The sequence below is a fragment of the Panthera pardus genome, unplaced genomic scaffold, assembly GCF_024362965.1.
Source record: "Panthera pardus isolate Hobbes unplaced genomic scaffold, ASM2436296v1 HiC_scaffold_8, whole genome shotgun sequence".
Classification (NCBI taxonomy): Eukaryota; Metazoa; Chordata; class Mammalia; order Carnivora; family Felidae; genus Panthera; species Panthera pardus.
This window is the reverse complement of record NW_026527013.1, coordinates 119,358,363-119,378,777: the sequence shown is the minus strand read 5'-3', so window position 1 is coordinate 119,378,777 and position 20,415 is coordinate 119,358,363. Positions and strand designations below refer to the sequence as shown.

At 45.8% G+C, this 20,415-nt stretch overlaps 1 protein-coding gene across 1 annotated transcript in view; it reads left to right on the top strand.

The window, feature by feature from the left end:
* Positions 1 to 220: 220 nt before the first annotated feature.
* Positions 221 to 20,415, top strand: part of JAZF1 (JAZF zinc finger 1) — a 343,459-nt gene continuing 323,264 nt past the window's right edge. Inside the window, exon 1 of the mRNA XM_053897459.1 lies at positions 221 to 576. Within this exon, the coding sequence (XP_053753434.1) occupies positions 462 to 576 (115 nt within the window). The 5' untranslated portion in view covers positions 221 to 461. The remainder of the gene's footprint in view (positions 577 to 20,415) is intronic.

The following is a 20,415-nucleotide window of genomic DNA, read 5'->3' as shown; positions in this document are numbered from 1 at the left end:
ATCACGAATGTAATATACATAACCAAGGAAGCTCCAAACAGATTGCACGTATTACCAACTGCGAAGGGCAGGCCGAGAGAGATAAAGTTGGTGGCAGGAGCTCGCAGGTGAGGCCTCAGTCCAGGAACCGAGGTTGGGGCCGCACAGCTGTTGCCGCGCGCCCTGGTCCCTCCTCCCAGCTGCAGCGGCCTCACCCCCCACCCCCACCCTCCCCCCGCCGCTCCCGACGCCGCCGCCGCCGCCACCGCCTCCCCTCTGCCTCCCGGTCTCTCTACGCTCTCCTTCCATCGCCTTAGCCCCCTCTCCCTCCGTCCCGTTCTCTCCGCTCCCCTCACCCCGCCTCTCTCCCCCTCCCCCAGCCCCTCCTCTCCTCACCCCACCCTGCCTCCCTCCCTCCCTCCCTCCGCCCGCCGGCCCGGCGCTCGCAGAGCCGACACCAGGGGGGCTCTCGATGTAGCACCATGACAGGCATCGCCGCCGCCTCCTTCTTCTCCAATACCTGCCGATTCGGGGGCTGCGGACTCCACTTCCCCACCCTGGCCGACCTCATCGAGCACATCGAGGACAACCACATCGGTAAATGGCCCGGGGGTGGGCGGGGGTGCCCGGCGCGCGGAAACTCCTGCCCAGGCGAGAACCCCAGAATGGCCAGGGGTGGCCAGGAGGGAGGCAGGCGGCGGCGGGGCGGGAGGGTGTGTGCAAGCCCGGGGCGTGGGGGTGACGGGATGCGGAGGCGCGAGGTGCCTGGGTCGGGGGGGGGGGGAGCGGGTAGCGGGCTCGGGTGGGGGAGGGGGGCGGGCGCCCCGAGGTGCCGGGGCCGGCGGGCGGCCGGGCTGGGGGATTCCGAGGGGCGTGCGCGCCGGCGGTGAAGTGGTGGGAGTGGGGGTGCGCCGCGGCGGGGGCTGCGGGAGGAGGGACCGGGCGGCGGGGAGATGCGGCGGCGGGGCCGGGCGCCGGGGGAGGGGGCGCGGGGCGGAGGGCGCGGCTGGGCCGGGCGGCCGGCGCTGGGCTGGGGCGCGGAGTTAGTTGGCCCGGTGGTCCGGGCGGCCCGAGGCGCCGGGGGCGGCGGGGGGCGGGCGCTGCACGCCGCCCGCCGCTTCCGCCCCGGCTCGAGCTGTCAGGGCTCGGCGGCGGCTGCAGCCGCTGGGAGGTGGGAGCGGGGGGGCGGGGGTGGCTCCACCGCGGCAGCCATTCCGCTTCCTCCTCCCGCCGCCGCCGCCACTGCGTCCTGTCAGCGCGGGTTGCTAGGTGTGGTGCGTCGGGAGGGGGCGGGAGCCGGCGGCCGCGGGCGGAGGACGCCGCTCAAGCCCTCTCTCCCGGCGCCGCGGGGCTCGCTCGGCCCCGCCGGGGACGCGGGCCTGGGGGCCCTGGGCACCCGCCCCTGCCCTGGCCTGGCGCGGACGCCGGGGCGCTGCGGGCTGAGGTCCCGGGGGCGCCGGCGGGCCGCGCCCAACGCCCCAGGCCGGGCGGCCCCGGAGGCCCCTGCGGCTGTGTGTGCTGGAGAGCAATCCCCCGGGGCCGCGGCAGGGCATTTAAATGTGCCCCGGCTCTGAGATTTGCCTTTCAAATGGTGCTAGGCCCGAGGTGCGCCGGCTACGCCCGGGATCCGCGGCGGCGGCGGCCTGCGCAGCGCCCGGGGCGTGGGGGACTCGGTGGCCGCGGGGGAGGGGGCCCCCCGCGGGCAGGCCGCTTCCCTTCCTGCCCAGGACCCCGGGGCCCTTCAACAAGTCCTTGAATTCGCAGAAGTCCTTGCACGCATTTCCGTACTCCTATCCGGAGTCCCTGCGAGGGGAGATGGGTCGGGCTCATCTGGCTCCGGCGGTCCAGCCACCTGCAGAAGGTGTGGCTGGCGCCCACGAATTGTCCCGTGTGGGCTGGAAGATGAGGGGACCGCGTGATGCCCCATCGGGGCTGTCTGATCCGGAGAACCTGTAAATTAACCCCAGAAAGCCCTTTCCAAATGAATGCTGTGGATTCAGCCATGTGGATGCAACTCACGTTCCTACAAAGTTGTGAGAATAAATCACGACTACTGTGTTTATTTATGCACGAATAAAATGAGGCCGAGCCTTATGCTCTTTTGCTTGGTATAGTGCTTTCTCTTTGCACACAGTGGTGCTTAATAAGGGTTGAATGCTAGTTTAGCATAGGAAAAGAGGGGCAGGGGCTTCCGGAATGGGGAATAATCATTGAAAATGTCTACCGAATGTCTTTAAAGAGATAATCCTGATGAGTAATTGTCCAGGTTTTGAAACTTACAAAGTTTTAAAACATCCACATGATAGTTAACGCCATTTCCTCCGATGGAGGTGTGAGATTAGGCAAGTTTTGGTAGTCTTAAAAGCAGGAGTTTAACAAATTTGCTGATTCATAGCATGATTAAATAGTCATAACCGCAGGTACTTTAAGGATAAATCAGATTTTTCATGATGAGCAGTTCAAAATAATAGTAACACTTAAGTAATGCAAAGTTCCAATAGTAATTTTGTCAGTTAATTTACTTCCCTTTAATAACACATAGAAAACAATATACATAAGAAATATACATTATATAAATATATAAATAAATAATATTGCCCCACTTAGGGCTGTCATTGCATATCCCATTCACTTTCGCTAAGAGTTATTTCAGGATAAACTGTAATTAAGGTGAGTAATTAAATTTTTCCCACATTGCCTGCCTGCTTGGACTAGCTGGTTAAAAGAAAATATAAGTTTAAAATGTATTAAAGGCGGTTTTCCTTCTTGAGGATTTAGCTTGTAATCAATTAGAAGATGGTTTTAAATGGTTGGTAGATCAAAAAAGCTTTTTAAGTTTGCAGAAATTGTTAGTATTGGGTAAACATTTTTCCAGAGGCCTAAAGGTTCTGTAAAGTTTTCTGAAACTCAGCTTTTAAGGGCCCTCCCCAAAGGGCTAGTTCTTTTCTCTTAATGAAAATATTGAAGAATTAAATTTATAACAATAGTTGTGACTTAGGCACACTGTGTGGCAAGACTACCCATGACTGTACTTTGGAATTAGTTTAAAACCAGCCAACTTTATGGAAAGTAAATGCTAAAATGAACAAACACTTGAAATTCCCTGAATGAAGAGATGAACTTCAACTGTTGGGTGCCTCTATTGAGGAGCGGCCCCTTAGGGGGCTTTCAAAAACAGCCCTATATGCGCAAGTAAGAACTGACCTCAGGAAGAATAAAAACAACCTGATTAGTAGGCAGTGTCACATAAATACACTTGATGAAGGGTCTTGAGTGCAGATATAGCAGACCAAGCATTTAGTGAAAGCTCTGTGTGTATTGTTAAGTGGTATTTATTGTTTGCGGTTTGGGCTATAAGTTTTTGGAGGCAGATGTTTATTTTTCCTGATTGACTTACTGATTTCTCGGCCTTGTTACTGAGTGGCCACATTAAAAAGATGCTTGAAAGGACTATTAAAAGATCTATGTTAATATTATCCTTCATTTTTGCACGGAGCTTGTAGTTAGCGATCATGAGAGTACTAGAAATATGTTCAGGTAGTAGTTCCATTTTGGGGACCTTTCTGAGTTATTACTATCTAAGCACTAGTCAAAATTCTTAAGCAATAATGCAATGAAGACTCATGGGACTGTGGCGTGTTTCTCGCTTGACAGATTTTTCAAGGCCTTCAGTGCCCGAGGCCCATAGTTTTCATTAAAATTGTATTTTTTAATTCAGATTAATTAAGTGCATTAAGTTTAGAATAGCTGTCTCTGTTCTGTTACATATGTACACGTAGCTCCTGTTTTTAACCATTTTCCTGTACCCATAGGAAAAAGGATTTGGGGCTATGTAGAGCCACGGGAAGTGTGATTTTTCACCGTCCTCTGTCTTAGCTCTCTTCTTCCTGGAGGAGTGCAGCACCTGTGTTCCAGAGTTTGTCCTTGCCTTTTTTTTTTTTTTAATTTTTTTCAATGTTTTTATTTATTTTTGAAGGAGAGAGAGAGAGCATGAGTGGGGGAGGAGCAGAGAGAGTGGGAGACACAGAATTGGAAGCAGGCTCCAGGCTCTGAGCTGTCAGCACAGAGTCCGATGCGGGGCTTGAACCCACAAACTGTGAGATCATGACCTGAGCCGAAGCTGGACGCTCAACCGACTGAGCCACCCAGGCACCCCTGTCCTTGCCTTTCATCGCTAGGTTGGTCCTGGAGCACCTGTCTCTGTGTACAACCCCCATATCCCAGCTGAAGCCCTCCCCTCAAATTGCCTAGAAATCCCATAGCCCTGCAATTGTGAAGTGTTTCTCTATCAGCTTGCTCTCAATTCATTCATAGCCCAACTCTGTTTCCTGGAGACGGGAAAAGCTGATCAAGATTTGTTTGCTTCTTACTGTGAGTAGGTACTTGAGTTTGTAGGAACACTCTTGACGTGCACATCCTGGATAGGTGAAGCTGAACTGGTAGCTAGGAATCTCAGAAACACCAAGGGCACTATTAGCACTGAAGGTCAATGTCACAGACTCATGAAATGCCTGCTCTGTCCATGCATCCCAGTGCAGAGAAATCTTTTGGCTTTTGGTTTCAGAAAGGCAAGTATTTAATCATCCTTACTAGATTTAAAAAAAAAAATGTTTATTTATTTTGAGAGAGAGAGAGTGCATGCCAAGTGGGGGGAGGGGGGGCGGAAGGGCATAGAGAGAGGAGACACAGAATCCCAGCAGCACAGGGCCCTATGTGGGACTCGATGTCGCAAACTGTGAGATCATGACCTGACCCGAAATCAAGAGTTGGATGCTTAACTGAGCCACTTAGACGTCCCCATTCTTACTAAATTTGATTATTTGGTATATTTGTAAACGTTCCTCTGCATTTTGAATTTATTTATGTCATAATATTTAGCATCTGTTTTGTACCAGGCACAGTTCTAGGCTCTTGGTATTTTTTGGTGGCAAAGATCCTTTGGGGAGTTTATTTTCTAGTGGTGGGAGATAGTAAGCAATCAGCAGAAGAATAAGTTAAGTAGGATGTTGGAAGGTGGTTAGTAGGATGGAAAAGAGAAAGAGCAGGCTAAGGTGGATTGAGAGGAGGAATTGTTAGCATTTTTAATTGGCTGGTCAGGACAGGCTTCACTGAGAACGAGAAGCTAAGAGGTAAGCCAAAACCTTGCCAGAAGGGAGGAAGTTAGCCATGAGGACACAAGGGGAACATCAAGGTCTAGGCGGAGGGAACAGACAGTGTAAAGGCCCTGAGGCAGACCACACCTCTTAAACTGTAACAGAGAAATCTGACCCAATTCAGTTATTCTTGTGATGGTACTAAACTAGCGGCTCATTTAGAACTTTCCTCAGGTGTTAGGAGCCTCAGCTTTGCTGTTGTTGACTCAGATTTTTCTGTAGAGGCCCCATTAGGAGATGAAATATTGTTGACCTAGTGACTCACTGTAGCTATGACTTGGTGGTTCTTGACCCTGAAATGTCAGCAGGTTTCTTGTGAGTTTCTACTTGTTAGTTTCCTCATTTCCAAAACCAAGGTAAAAAAAATCCATGCTGCTTCATGTCAGATAGATTTGTAAACCATCTAATTAGTAGAGATCAAAGTCCTTAGAAAGAAAAATAAGGTAGTTACTGTACTACCCGTAGTGTAGAATGGGGCTCCAACAATAGTATTTGCATTATCTTCTTAAAACAGCACCCCAGTATACTAAATAAATGGGTATGTAATCGGTTAGTAAGCCCTTATTATCCCCACTAAAGTAGCTCTGAACTCTTGAAGGGAGGATCATCTGAGGGGTAGCATAGTGAACCTGCTTGCCTGGGTTTGAATATACACCTCTGACACTTGTCAGCCATTTGACCGTGGACAAATGGCTCAGTGACACTGTGCCTCAGTTTCTGCCTCTGTTTAATGAAGACAATAACAGCATCTACCCCATGCAGTGGCTGATGAAGATTAAGTGAACTAGCCTGTGTAAAGTACTCATTTACAGCACAGTCAGCCAATTTCTTTGCATTTTGTGTATTTACTAAATGAGTATGTTTGCAATCCTACTGTGAAAGGTTACATTTGAGGTGAACAGAAGGTAGGTTGTGTCTACCTACAACCATGTGAAATCGTCAGGCCTTTCCCAGGAAAGGTTGAAAATGGGAAAACATGGAAATGGGAAAACATCCAGTCGTCGAGATTGGGGTCGAAGGCACTGGCCACTTTCTGTTCTTCGTGGCCAGAGGTACTTTAGATGCTGGCAAAGGCTTTTGCCACTGTGGACTGGAAAGTGGTGTCAAGGCCAGTGGCTTCCAACATGGCCTTTCCTTGTGGCCTGTTTTTATTTGGAAAAAGCCAGGACTAGAAAGAGGCACTGTGCTTGGAGCTTGTGGGCACATTCCCATGAGGACATTTCCTGTGGGGAGGAGGAATGACTGAATGACTAAATGAATGAATGCAAGGCTTGTCACTGCCTGCCCTGCTCTTTGCCTACACCTTGTGGCTTGGCGGTGCGATGCCCTGTTACTCCCTCCCATGGTTCACAAGAAGGTCCCAGGTACAGAGCCAGGCAAGGTTTCAAGTGCATGCGTGTGCATGCGTGTGCATACGTATCACACGCTGTGTGGAGGAACCCTAAATCCAAAACTTCACGGCATTCTCCAAAATCGTTTTTTCCATTTAGCCGGTTCTCACCTCTAAATAGTCAAATCACCCTTTATGGGACGTTGCTAGTGAACATTCTGTCTCCTAAGTTTCACAAGCTTCTGATTGTTTTCTTGTTGTAGTGTCCATGTTTTCTGATGTGTGACTGAGATGCACAGAAAACTGCCTGCAACTGATTGACTGTGTTGACAAAAGCCTCCGTATGTGGAAAATAGCTTCCTTTAGAATGCGTCTATTTTGGAGACCTCTCCCACTGTGACAATACTAGATATGTAAACTGATGGCGATGCTTCCCACTGATGACAGTGAAGAAGCCTCAAGGCTACAGCAGGCTGGTGACTCTTGATGCAGGGGGCTTTCCTCGAACTGTCTGGAAGCCAAAGGTCTTGTGTTTAAGACTGAGATCTGAGAGACAGGACAGTTACCAGACCCCTTAAAAATCTTCCCTAGTTTGTAGGGGCCCCTGGGTGGCTCAGTCAGTTGAGCATCTGATTTCGGCTCGGGTCATGATCTCGCAGTCTGGGAGTTTGAGCCCCGCGTCGGGATCTGTGCTGACAGCTCAGAGCCTGGAGCCTGCTTCGGATTCTGTGTCTCCCCTTCTCTCTGCCTCTCCCCCGCTTGTGCTCTCTCACTCTCTCTCTCTCAAAAATAAATAAAATGTAAAAAAGTAAAAAAATAAATAAATAATCCTCCCTTTTTTCCAGCTTTTGCTGTCAGGACAATACCCCATAATTCTTTATATTGCCTCTCTCCCACCCCCTCCTTATCCCTGCCCTCAGACCTTGACAGTGCTGATAGGGCCTGCGTACTACTGAAGTTGCTGGATTTCAGATAATACATTTTGTTTCATGATGAGGCAATAGATTTGTTCCATGTTGACCTCGCTCAAGTGTTGAATGGCACATGTTGTTTATTTAGAATCTGAAAATCAGAAACTGCAAATGTCAGAAATTTGTTGGAAAAAAACAAGCCTTTCATTTAATGTGCTAAATCAGTTTAAAGGAAAATATATTTTCCCCTTGCACTAAGCACTGGAGTGTTGCAGTCATTTTCACCTATTATTTATTTTTTTTAAAAGGCCAGCTGCAAGCAGGGACCACATTAATGGATATTCTCTTTAAGGATGAAGGCTTCCCAGTAGCTCTCTCTCCACTTTGGCAGGAGTCAAAGTGACTCTTCTTGGGTCACTGACTACAGACTCTCTGTCCAGCATTGATAGTCTCCAAATGGCCAGAGTGGCCCTTGTCTGGTTCACCCACTGGCCTCCTAAAGGAAGCCCTGTTCATTGTCTGCCAGGCTATAATGGTGACTTTCTTCTGAGATAGATCTCTTGAAGGGACAAGATCTGGACGCCATGTCGTTAACATGGAACGACTCACTGTCTCTTTGATATTATATAGAGAATTGATGTATAGACATACTATATAGATAAATGACACATATAACATGTAAAATATATATACGTGTATAATACATATCTGAATAGATTTATATGTGTGTGTGAATATCTCCACACCCACATGTGTGTACATATATATGTGTGTGCGTATATTTATATGTATGTACATAATACATATATACATTTATATTATACATATACTTGCTCTCTTTCTGACTCCGTCAAAATCACTATGTATAGTGAGGACTACCGCACACGTTTTTGAGTATTTACTATATGTTAGTACTTGAGACAGTACTTCCTGTCACCAAGGAGTTGAAATTTATTTGGAGAGACTAGATATGTACGGACTGAGATAAATAATGAGTAATAGTAAGGACCACAGAGGCAGATTTATTATGAAGCCAATGAAGGTCAAGCCCCAGGGCCCCGCGCTTGGACAACACGTGTTTTATCACGTCTGAATACATTGCTAGGATCCACGCAGTCCTTTCCAAGATCCTGGAGGAGCCCTAGCAGTGTGCGATCGTGGGATCGTAGCTTGTAAAATTTCAACAAGTAAGATTAGCAGCAGTTGGTTAAAGTGTTTCTTTTCCACTCTGACATCCCTCCTGTCACCTATCTCCTTGGGCCTAGTGACATCGGGGTGGAGAGTCTTTTTGAGATACAGCTAGGGGGAAGTCGAATTGGGGACACACTTAGCTTGGGCGTAATGGTACATATTTCTGTGATTCATGGTCATCTCTGTGTCTAGTTAAGTTATTCCTAGCCACCTGCATATGGGAGTCACTTCCCAGGAACACTGCCCACTGTGCCAGCCCACCTGGGGCCCTCCCCCAAAGGGGCAGGGCCGGCTGGAGGACGTATTGCAGTATGAATGTGTACTCTGACATCTACCAGTAGGAATTAGTTTGAAATGTATGGAGCCAGAAGCTAGTCTGGAAAATTCTTGTGTTTGTTAAATGTGTAAAGTTCTAAGCAGGGAGTTCGTTTCTTATCTAAGTGTGGTTAGGTGGGAAGTTCCTTTTGTTAGGAATATACTCCATGATGCAATATAATATATATGTATAATATTTATAGTATACATATATATACTGTATGTTTGTATATACTTATATATATTTATATATCATAAAATTATATATAATTATATATAATGCAATGTGAGGTATAAGTGTACATTTATAAATGCACTATGTCTTTTATGGAAATTCTGTGTTTAAGTTTCTTGCTTTTTTGACACAAGTGCGTCTGTATCGACAACAAAGAATATTGACAACAAACTGGCTAATGAGTGTCATCAACACAGAGAATATTTGAAGTCAGTCAATGCAGAACAAAACTTGAAATGCCCTGAATTCTTACGGCTCATATACGAAAGGAAATAAAAGTGTTCACAAATTTGACAACGATCCAAAAAATTTCTATGGCATTACTAATAAGGAGCTGTGAGGCAGAAAGTAACTTTTCTGAATTACCAATAATTAAAAATAAGTATGGATCACCCATACTTGAGGAAGGAGTGATTTATAGAAAATACTAATGTCCTCGTAGGGAATGATATTAACATAAATCATTGTTATATGAGAAGTAATCGAAGAACATGAAGCCCAAAAGAAATATATACAGCAGCGTGTCAGGTGGTTAATTCATTACTGGTTTCTTGTTCCGGATTTTGTGATGTTTTGGTAATGGTAGCTTTAAAAATTTTGCATTGTGTTGTGATTTCTTAATCTAAATAAATGATAACTTTTGTAATAATTTTGTATTTGTAACTTTTTTTTTTTCCCCATAAAGAGGGTCTAAATCTACAGGCCTCACAAAGCATGGATCTATTTCTTGAACCCAATTAGGGAGTCACTACCCTGTGCCAAAGACTGTATTAACCAATTTTCATACAATATTTATTTATTTTAATGTTTATTTATTTATTTTGAGAGAGAGAGAGAGAGAGGGCGCACACGGGAGGGGCAGAGAGAGAGAGAGAGAGGGAGAGAGAGAATCCCAAGCAGGCTCCACACTGTCAGTGCAGAGCCCTACGCGGGGCTTGAACTTCTGAATCTTGAGATCATGACCTGAACCAAAATCAAGAGTTGGATGCTTAACCAACTGAGCCACCCAGGCACCCCAGTTTTCATACAATATTTAATTTACCCTCACTGTAAGCCTATGAAATAAATATTACCCCATCCTAGGAGTACTTCCAATTTGGAGTTAAATATGCTACTGTATTAGTTAAATACTTTATCTAGTGAGATACGAACCAGAATGTGTATTTTGGTAAGATTATAAAACAGAAATATTTTCCTGCAGAACAGAAAGCCTCTCCCACCTCAGATAGGTGCATCGTTATAGTTGGCTCTTCCCCCTTTGTCCCGTAGTGCCTTGCCCGCCATACTCCATGGTAACCTCTTGTAACCTTTGCCTCCCGCCAAAACACAGCCCCTTCCTGGTGGATGGGCCTGCTCATCTTCCTAGGCTCTTCCTCAAGATGTGTTTTCAGAAATGAAATGCGAACGAAAATTGAGAAGTGCTTTGGACTGTGAGAAGAATAAGTTGCAGGGGTAACCTGGGGCGGTGAAAAACATCTTGGAAGCATTCATATATGAGGAATGATATATTTACGTGTTTGTAGGTATATATTTATGGGAGCCATGCAAATACCTGTTAGTCCAAGGCAGTTTATATTAAGGAAATTTGAAGAAGACTTTTTTTTTAAGGAGATTTGGAAAAAAAATCCATGTCTTTATTTTCACACTTGGGAACTGAACTTGGTTAGGCCTGTTCCACGTTGAGACTATTAGGAAGCTTCGTTGAATTATTTCTTGTCTTACCTACAATATTTGGTTGCCTAGAACATTCTAGGGCTTCAACAATGCTAGGACAAAAGTGTACCTTGCTTCCTCTCACCTCTCTGCTAGGGCAGTTTGGTATATAAAGGAGGGGGGGTAGGGGTGGGGTGGGGAGTCGCTTGGCTTGTGAAGCTGGACAGAACTGGATTTTGAATCTTGAGTCCATCTACCCTTTAGCTTTTCCAACCGGGACAATTCTGACAGTCTTCTTTAGTAACAATATCTACTGTTTAGGAAGCACCTACTAGCGAGGCACAGGCTGATTGCTTTTAATGTGTTGCTTCAGAATGCCGCATGAGTCCCATTTGACACTAGATACAGACCGAGACATAGAGCAAATAACATAGCATGAAGCACATAGCCAGTCAAAGGCTCAGGGGAGTGTGGGGTAGGCTTTGCTCTCAGGTGTCCTCCTATTCCTTAGTACCTGCTCTATACAGCCTAAGCTGTGCTCTTGTACAAGATATTTACATTCTAGGGGAGCCCGGATGGCTCAGTCGGTTAAGTGTCCAACTCTTGGTTTCGGCTCAGGTCACGATCTCACGGTTCGTGGGGTCGAGCCCTGTGTCGGGCTCTGCACTGACAGTGCGGAGTCTACTCGGGATCCTGTCTCTCTCCCTCTCTCTCTTCGCCCCTCCCTCACTTGCACTCTCACTCTGTGTCAAAAATAAATAAATTAAAAGATACTTACATTTTGATAGAAGGCCCTTGTATACCTGAGTGCTTGATGACGTACAGAAGAAAGGTTGGATTTCCAAAGAGAGCAGTTTGGGGAGATGCTTGGATGCCTGCCTTCTGGTAGAACTAGAAATGTTTCCAGACTCCTGGAGTTTACAGTGGTTGGAAGGGTCCACGAGCATCCCACCGAGCATCCCATCGTCGCAATCATGACGGAAATAATAAGTCAGCAGTTTTAAAGTGGTTGCAATTACCGTCTTGTCTGAAGGTGCTAACTGGTTTCCCCTCCCTCACGGATCCTTATTTACCTGGGGTAGGGGACTCCCGAGAAACATAATACCTAACACTGCACGCACAAACTTCTGACTCCAGATCTCCAAATTAAAGCATTGGCATTATGGTCACGTGTGTTAAAGTTGTGTTTGGACCAGTTATCACACCACGGGACCCGGTTGTAAACACTGTGAATTTAGAGCCAAAGCCCTAGTCGTCCTGGGTGTGCTTAAGAGCCCTTTCTCCCGGACACTTCCCTGGTGTCCTTTCCCGAGAGAGCGCGTTTTAGGTCGTATTACTCCATCACCAGGCCTTGAACAGCTGGCACAGCAGCACATCTGGACTTACAATTGACGCACCAGTTTTTTCTTACCTAAATCATCCCGTGAAAGCCTCTCGAATGCTAATTTAGCTGCCTGATTGTCAGTACCTGGTGTAATTATCTAAGTAATGGCAGAAGCAGGGAAATCTGTAAAGACATATTTGTACAGCTTACTGTTAAGTAAACTGAACACCATGGTAATAAGCATAAATAAGCCTATATTATGCCCGTGCTTCTTCAGGTATCAAACATCAAATGAAGGAAATGGGGTTTTGGAGTTTCTTTGTAAGCTCGGTATGTGTTACAGAAAGCCTTCACCTCAGAAATTCTAGATTAACTTTTTCCAGGCCCCTCCTTTCCTCTGCTGTTCTCACTTCATTGAGATAATGGACAGGCTGGTGGACTGTGGACTAAAATACCTCTTCAGGAGTCAGCAGATATCACACGGGCACTTCATCGGCCCCAAGCACTCTATAGATAGTTTCAATTTCAGATCTTTACCGAGGAGATCTTTTGATAGGATATTTTTAACACTAGACATCTGGAGTCTGGCACCAACTCTTTGTTTGACAGTGTGTGCTTTAATATGTCTCAATGTTCTGCCTGAGCTGGAAACTCCCTTTTGTACGTTGGCCTCACTTCAGCACTTCCAGGGGCCCACACCAAAATATTTGTTGTTTAAAATGTGTGAACACCAGACAGGAAATTTGGCTAAGAGCTACTAAGTTATGTGCACATTTCACATTAGATGTTGGAAGAAAGAAATAACATTTTGTCAAAACCCAGAAAGTGAAGGGCATCTTACATGTCGACGTAACCTGTGTTGCAAAGTAATGAGAGTTCTTCTTATCTGTGGCTTGTGGCAATCAGTCTTATTAATTTATGAGTCCCTGTATGACAACGTGAGTTGTCCTCAGAATCACATGGGTGAACCCGGACAAAATAAGGACAGCTGGCTCCACCCCCAGAGCTTATGATGTGATTGACCTGGGGTGAGCTGGGTCTGAGCCCTTGTCAAAGTAGATTCTAATTTGTTGTCAAAGTTGGGAACCCGTTGGTTCCCACTGATGGGGTAACTAGCATTGCGAAGATTGTGGATTTTTAAAAAAAGGAATAACACTTTTAAAGAGGTGTGACCTTTTGGGGTTTCCATTCTATAGCTGCAGTTTTGAGTTTGGAGGCAAGCGTTTAACGTAGAGCAGGTTTAAAAAAAAAAACAAAACTTTTTTTGGTGCGCCTGGGTGGCTCAGTCCGTTAAGCGGCCAACTTCGGCTCAGGTCATGATCTCGCAGTCCATGAGTTCGAGCCCCGCGTCGGGCTCTGTGCTGACAGCTCGGAGCCTGGAGCCTGTTTCAGATTCTGTGTCTCCCTCTCTCTGACCCTCCCCCGTTCATGCTCTGTCTCTCTCTGTCTCAAAAATAAATAAACGTTAAAAAAAATTTTTTTAAAAAAACAACAAACTTTTTTTTATGTTATGTTTATTTATTTTGGAGCGAGAGAGAGACAGCATGAGCAGGGGAGGGGCAGAGAGGGAGACCCAGAATCTGAAGCAGGCTCCAGACTCTAGGTTCTGACCTGTCAGCACAGAGCCCGATGCGGGGCTTGAGCCCACAAACGTGAGATCATGACATGAGCCGAAGTCGGATGCTTAACCGACTGAGCCACCCAGGCACCCCGAGCAGTTTTGAATATGGGATACCATCTCAGATGTGTAGTTAGAGCAGAAATGCCTAAGCTGCAAAACCTGTGTCCTCAACTTCTCGAACTTCATGCCCTCAGGACACAGTGTGTGTGTAAAGTGACGAAGTTCAACCTACTTGGGAGTGGTGGGGACTCTGGCCAACTAAAGAGAGCCCTTGCTTTGCTTACAAAGAGGACTACTACTTACCTCTAGCCCCGTGCTGTCATGTTGGAGTGCGGGCCATTGTTGACAGATCCTTGTTGTCCTTATTAGAGGCTAAGAACTATGATTTTTTTATACGAAATATATCTTATACTGGTTTGCAACCAGTACAGATGGTTTTAAAACACTGTGCAAGAAAACTCTTCCACGGCCGCTGATCACCGTCTTTAATAAGATACTGATGATAGGCCATGTGTTTTAATGGAATACGTATAAATGCTGAGATGCACAGTAAACTTTGAAGACCATTGTTTCCAGCAAAGAAGCTATACAGACTACCGCAGGTGTAATGGAATTGTAGCTTATGATTTTGTTTTATTTTTTAATTGCCATTTCTTTTCAGGAAATGGTTAGCTATTTTTTTTTTAATGAAAACTTTGTGATGTCAAGTTTTCTTTGATACCAAATTCTAAAAAAAATGAGCCTTAATCCTGAAAGTATATTAGGATCATGATTTGGGTGCATTTCCCTCCCCCGGGGGAAAAAAAGCAGGATCACTCAAATACTCTATCCTGGGTGTTTTCATCGTGGCAAAAGGATGATTTCAAGCAGATGAATTGAGCACCATGTCCCTGAGAAGCCAGAAGGAAACTTAGAGGTTGTCTAGTCCAACTAGCTAATTCCACAGATGAAGAAGCCAAGGAGGTTAAAGTCATGAGTGGGCGAGAGTGCTTGGCCAAGAGGAGTAGAGAGAATAGCAGTAGAACAGTGGTCCAGCCTGTGGTTGCTGGAAGCTACTTACCTCACTTGGGATCCTGACTTTTCCTTCAGTCAAGTACGTAACCTCTCTGTGCCTCCTTGTTTTTCATCTCTAAAATGGGGTGCCTGGGTGGCTCGGTCGTTTAAGCAGCCAACTCTTGATTTCGGCTCGGGTCATGGTCTTAGGGTTCGTGAGTTTGAGCCCCGCACCGGGCTCTGCGCTAACAGCACGCAGAACCTGCTTGGGATTCTCTCTCTCCCTTTCTCTCTGCCCCTCCCATGTGCTGGCTGTCTCTTGCTCGCTCTCAAAATCAGTAAATAAACTTAAAAAAAAAAAAAAAGTAAAATGGAAATAATAGTACGTATCTCAAGCTTTTGTGAGGTACCACTTTTGTTTGGTATGTTAGCTGTTGGAACTCTGGTGAATTCTGAAGAGAAGAAAGCTCTCTAGGTAGCTCCCTTCATTGCCTTCTGGAGGAAGCCATGCTGGAGGCTTTACTGGGGAGTGGGTAGGCAGGACTGCCCTGAACCCTACCGGCTGTGTGACCTTGGCCAAGGATATTTAACTTGTCTGGACCTCAGCTTCTGTCCGATAAAGATAGTATTTATCTCAGAGTGCGGCTATGAGGATTAAATTAAAACATGCATACCAAGGGCAGCTAAGGAAGCATCCCGTAAATATTAACACCGATATTATCGGACCATCTTCTCGCATCCGTGATGCCTGCTGCTGGTGCCACATTCCTCAGATTCTTCTGTCCTCTTTATGTTTCCACAATATGATGGAGGAAGAATCAAAATAACGTTACACATTCCTGTTTTTTGTTAAGCGTTTTTACTTTGAGAACTTTGATTTCCCTGGTCGAGTTTTGGTTGGTATTTGTAGAAGTCATACTGAGTGGTCGTAGGAATCCACGAGCTGTTAAAACATTCCACACACAAATTCTTGCTGTTTCAAAATATACCAGCCTTAATTTAGTATTGTTTATCCAGATTTAAGTTTTTGAGACGTTAGATCACGTGATTAGAAAAATGCTTCCATATTTGATAAATACAATTTTGCAGTTAGGAGAAAAGGCATTTTAAGAGTCTAGAGAGGTTTATTAAGCTATATAAACAGAAAACATAATTTTTTCATGTTGTACCAACTAAGCAGTGGAAAAATAGGGCATGATTTTGTATGCATTGTTTGTAAAGGTTTATTGTGAATCATTCGGAAGGATTTGTAGGGCTTTTATGAAGCAATCCAAGAACACGACTATAGGAATCTAACCAAATGCTGTGCTCTCCTGGTCGAGTGGCTGTGCACCTCTTTAAGAACAGTCCTTGAAATGTCACATACTCAAATGCTGGAAGCTTCTCAGGGAAGTTCTGAGATAGGCCTTGTTTTAGAAGGTCGAGGGGCAATAGTTGAGTTGTGTACTGATTGCAGAGAATATTTAACTTCTTTGTTTCTAAGTGGTACTTGACAATGATTGAAATATTTTTCAGTCCTATAGAACAGACTTACAATGGTTTTCCCCCTTAAAGAGTGTACTGGGATCTGATACACCTAAGCAGCTGGTCCAGGCTTATGTGACTTCTCAGTAGTTGGATAAGAAAATGGCTTGGGGATGTCTGGGGGGCTCAGTCGGTTAGGCATGGGACTCTTGATTTCAGATTGGTTGTGATCTCACAGTTCGCAGGCGTGAGCCCCACCTTCGGCTCCACACTGAGAGTGTAGAGCCTGTTTGGGATTTCTCTCTCTCTCTCCTCTCTCTGCTCTTCCCCTGCCTGTGCATGTGTGCACGTCTCTGTCTTTCTCTCTCAAAATAAATAAACTTAAGAAAATATGGTTTCCAACTCTATTACTGAAGGTCCTTTTAGTTATTTTCCTTCTCCATCCCCATGGATTCTATGTATTGAAAGATTTTTGTCTAACAAACTGATTTAATAAGTAATTAAATGTTTTCTTTTTTTTTTTTTCATGCAACTTCTAAAACTCCCAGTTTATGTATTTAGTAAATATTTCTTGCGTGTGAACCCTACGGGCACTCTCCAGGAGCTGGGGCATGGTAGTGAACTACACACAGTCCACGCTCATGGGAGAAGCAAGAAAAAATACAAACACATAAGAACTTCAAAGTCATAATGCCATGAGGAGAAAATAGAGTGAGTGGAAGAGAGAGGGTGAGAGGCCTGTTTGAGATAAGGTAGCTTGGGCTGGCCTCCGAGGGGGAGGCGTCTCCAAAGGGACCTGAATGAAGTAGGGGCATGAAGGAGCCATTTGGGTCTGTGGGGGAAGAATGTTCCAGGCAGCAGAAGGACCAGCAAAGACAAAGGGCCAGAGCAGGAGTGTCTGTATGTTTGAGCAGCAGCAAGGAGGCTGATGTGGTGGGAGGAGACGGAGAAAGGAAGACCGTGGTGGGGAATAGGGTTGGAACGATTGGCATCCACCTGTAGACCTATGTATCAGCCAGTGTCACCAAATGGAATTAAAATAATTTCAGTCACGGGGCGCCTGGCTGGCTCAATCTGTGGAGCATGCGACTCTTGATCTTGGGGTCATGAGTTCGAGCCCCACGTTAGGGAGTAAATTGTACTGAAAATTTAAAAATCTTTAAAAAAATTAATTCCGGCCCCAAATGACATGGAATGTTGTGCAGCTTCATTATGGTTATTGTTTCCGCTATGCTTTCTGTAACTTTCAAGTCACTCAAGGACCCCGTTGTTGCCTGCAAAGTGCCCTATAGAGATCTGGGAAACTGGCCTCTAGATCTCTTCACATCTCATTTGCTTGCACATCTCATTGGAATTTTTGTTCAGTCCCCAAAGTCTCATTCGTATCTCAAAACCTATACTGAAATAAAAATTTTGGACTAATTCATTTGGCTGATGTAATTCATGTAGTGTGTGCTATTTTATCTTGAAGTGGGAGTGAAAACCAGGCTTATCAGTAATCATGATGCATGAAAAAGTCATGTTTGGTGCAGTTCCTAAACTGTGGGGACCTACAGATTTCTTTAAAAAATATTTTTCAGGAGCTTTGTGAAATCTTGCATAGATTTTAGTGATAGGACTGTTACCAGAATCAGGGGGTGGGGTGGGGAGGCTGTGGGGAGGAGAGACGAGACAATGGTTTTGACAATAGTAACTTAAAACATACTGACAGAAGGACAGAAGAATTACTGAGGGAGATTAGAGAGACCATGAGCCTGAAGATACTATTTTACCATCAGTACCCTTTTTATTCTGAAATTGTAGTATTTTACGTATGTCTTCTGTGAAAAATAGCTTCTGGTTTCCTACGTCTACATCGTATGGGAAGATGTTAGCATAAACATTTCACAGTCAAAATGAGCTTTTGTTTTTATTGAGGGTCTGTGAACCCATCTACGACACTCTAACCTGCCAGGATCTTCGTTCCAGTAATCGAGAAATGGCGTGTCTTGGGTGACAGGATGCCTGTGCGGTCCGAGAGAAAAATCAAAGAGCATGCGTTGCCCGGAAATCCGTAGATTTGTACCTGTAATTTAGCCTTGCCAGTTGATATAAAATGGTGATGCCATCGGTCAGCTGCGGGCACGATAATGCAGCATCACAAATGATCCCCAAACTCAGTGGCTCTCACGGTAGGCAGTTGTTCCCACGCTGTCTGGTCTGCAGAGGGATTCAGCTGAGTGGTTCTGCTTCAGGCTGCCAGTCGACTGGTCCGCTGCAGGTTGGGCACAGGTTAGCTGACGTGTTCATTTTAGAGACCAGGCTGAAGGGGCAGCAGCTCCTCGTTTCACGCTTTCCTCATGGTGGACCACAAGAGCACACGTGCCACACCAGTCATGGAAGCTTATTTAAAGACCTCTATCAAGAGAACTGGGAGGTATTAGGCTGGGTGAAATAAGTCAGTCAGAGAAGGACAGATATCATGTGTTTTCACGCAAGTGTGGGTCTTGAGAAACTAACAGAAGACCATGGGGGAAGGGAAGGGGAAAAAAATAGTTACAAACAGAGAGGAAGGGAGGCAAACCATAAGAGACTCTTAAATACAGAGAGCAAACTGAGGGTGGATGGGGGGGGGGGTGGGGGACAGGGGAAAACGGGTGATGGGGGCACGGAGGAGGGCACTTGATGGGATGAGCACTGGGTGTTGTATGTAAGTGATGAACCACAGGAAACTACCCCCAAATCCAAGAGCACAGTGTGCACACTGTATGTTAGCCAATTGGGCAGTAAATTATATTTAAAAAAAAATAAAATAAAATTACGCCATCAGAAAAAAATAAAAAAATCAAGACCTCTACCATGTTACGTCCATCGTGTTCCTTTAGCCAAATCAAGTCATGTGACCACGCACAGACTTGATAGAGCAAGGGAGGGGTAGGGATGTGAGTAAACAGTAATCCATTACCACAGAGGTCATTTATTGGAAATAGAAAAAATCCACGGGCGCCTGGGCGGCTCCGTCAGTTAAGTGTCCAGCTCTTGTTTTCAGCTCAGGTCGTGATCTCAGGGTTCCTGAGGTTGAGCCCTGCATCAGGCTGTGCGCTCATGTAGTGCAGAGCCTGCTTGGGATTCTCACTCTCTGCCCCTCCCCCATTTGCATGCACATTCTCTCCCTCTCTCTCTCTCTCTCTCTCTCTCAAAATAAGTAAGCATTTTAGAATATGCAATAAAAAAAATAGAAAAAGTCCAGAAGGATTTGAAATTTACAGAGATAGAAATTTGCCCTACAGTGATTCTAATCCTATATAAACATGAGATTGCTGTCCCTACACTTTCCAGAGAATGTGAGAGCCATACATTGGGACTAATGAATAAGCATTGGGGCGCCTGAGTGGCTCGGTCGATTAGGCATCGGACTTTGGCCCAGGTCACGATCTCACCGTCCATGGGGGTCAAGCCGTGCGTTGGGCTCTCTGCTGGCAGTGCAGAGCCTACTTCAGATCCTCTGTCTCCCTCTCTGCCCCTCCTCCACTTGCATGTGCACGTGCGAGCACGCGCTCTCTCTCTCAAAAATAAACATTTTTAAAAAAGAAGGCATGGATAAACATTGCACACAGGGAAATTAAGTCTTAAAGTAAAAATAGGGGTGCCTGGCTCAGTTGATAGAGCGTGTGACTCTAAATGATTTCTCCTTAGTCACAAAAAACAGAGGAGTCTCCTTCTCTGGTTAGGGAGGAATCTTTTCCATTCTGAGATTATGTAAGAATCCCAAGACTTTAATTTGGGTGGCCCCATGTGCCCGTCTTATAAGTTCCTGAGCTGTGCGGCAAGGCTGGGAAGGTTGGGGACCCTACCTATGAGGCCCTTTCCCAGCACAGAGGGCTTCAGAGAAGCTTTGGGACTACCTTATGGCTGGATCGTGTGATCTTTCTCTCCCCCCAGTTCTGAGCCAGTGTCCCAGGGGATGGAAAACGGCTGACCTGCCAGTTGGAAACCTCCTTTCCCTCCACTGTACATCACACCTCCTGGGGGCTCAGGGAGTGGTTCCTGGTACCAGATACCCCCCTAGGTTCTGGTTGAGCCGCCCTGTGACTTTGGGCAACATTTGAAAGTACAATTTTCTCATTTGCGAAATGAGAAGTGTGGCTGATGATGTAAGCTCCCTTATTATCTGGTGCGACAGGTACTACAGACAGCATTCCAGCATTGTTATTTCAGCATTTCTGTTTCTCCTCACTAGATTGTGAGCCCCCGAAAGGCATGATTC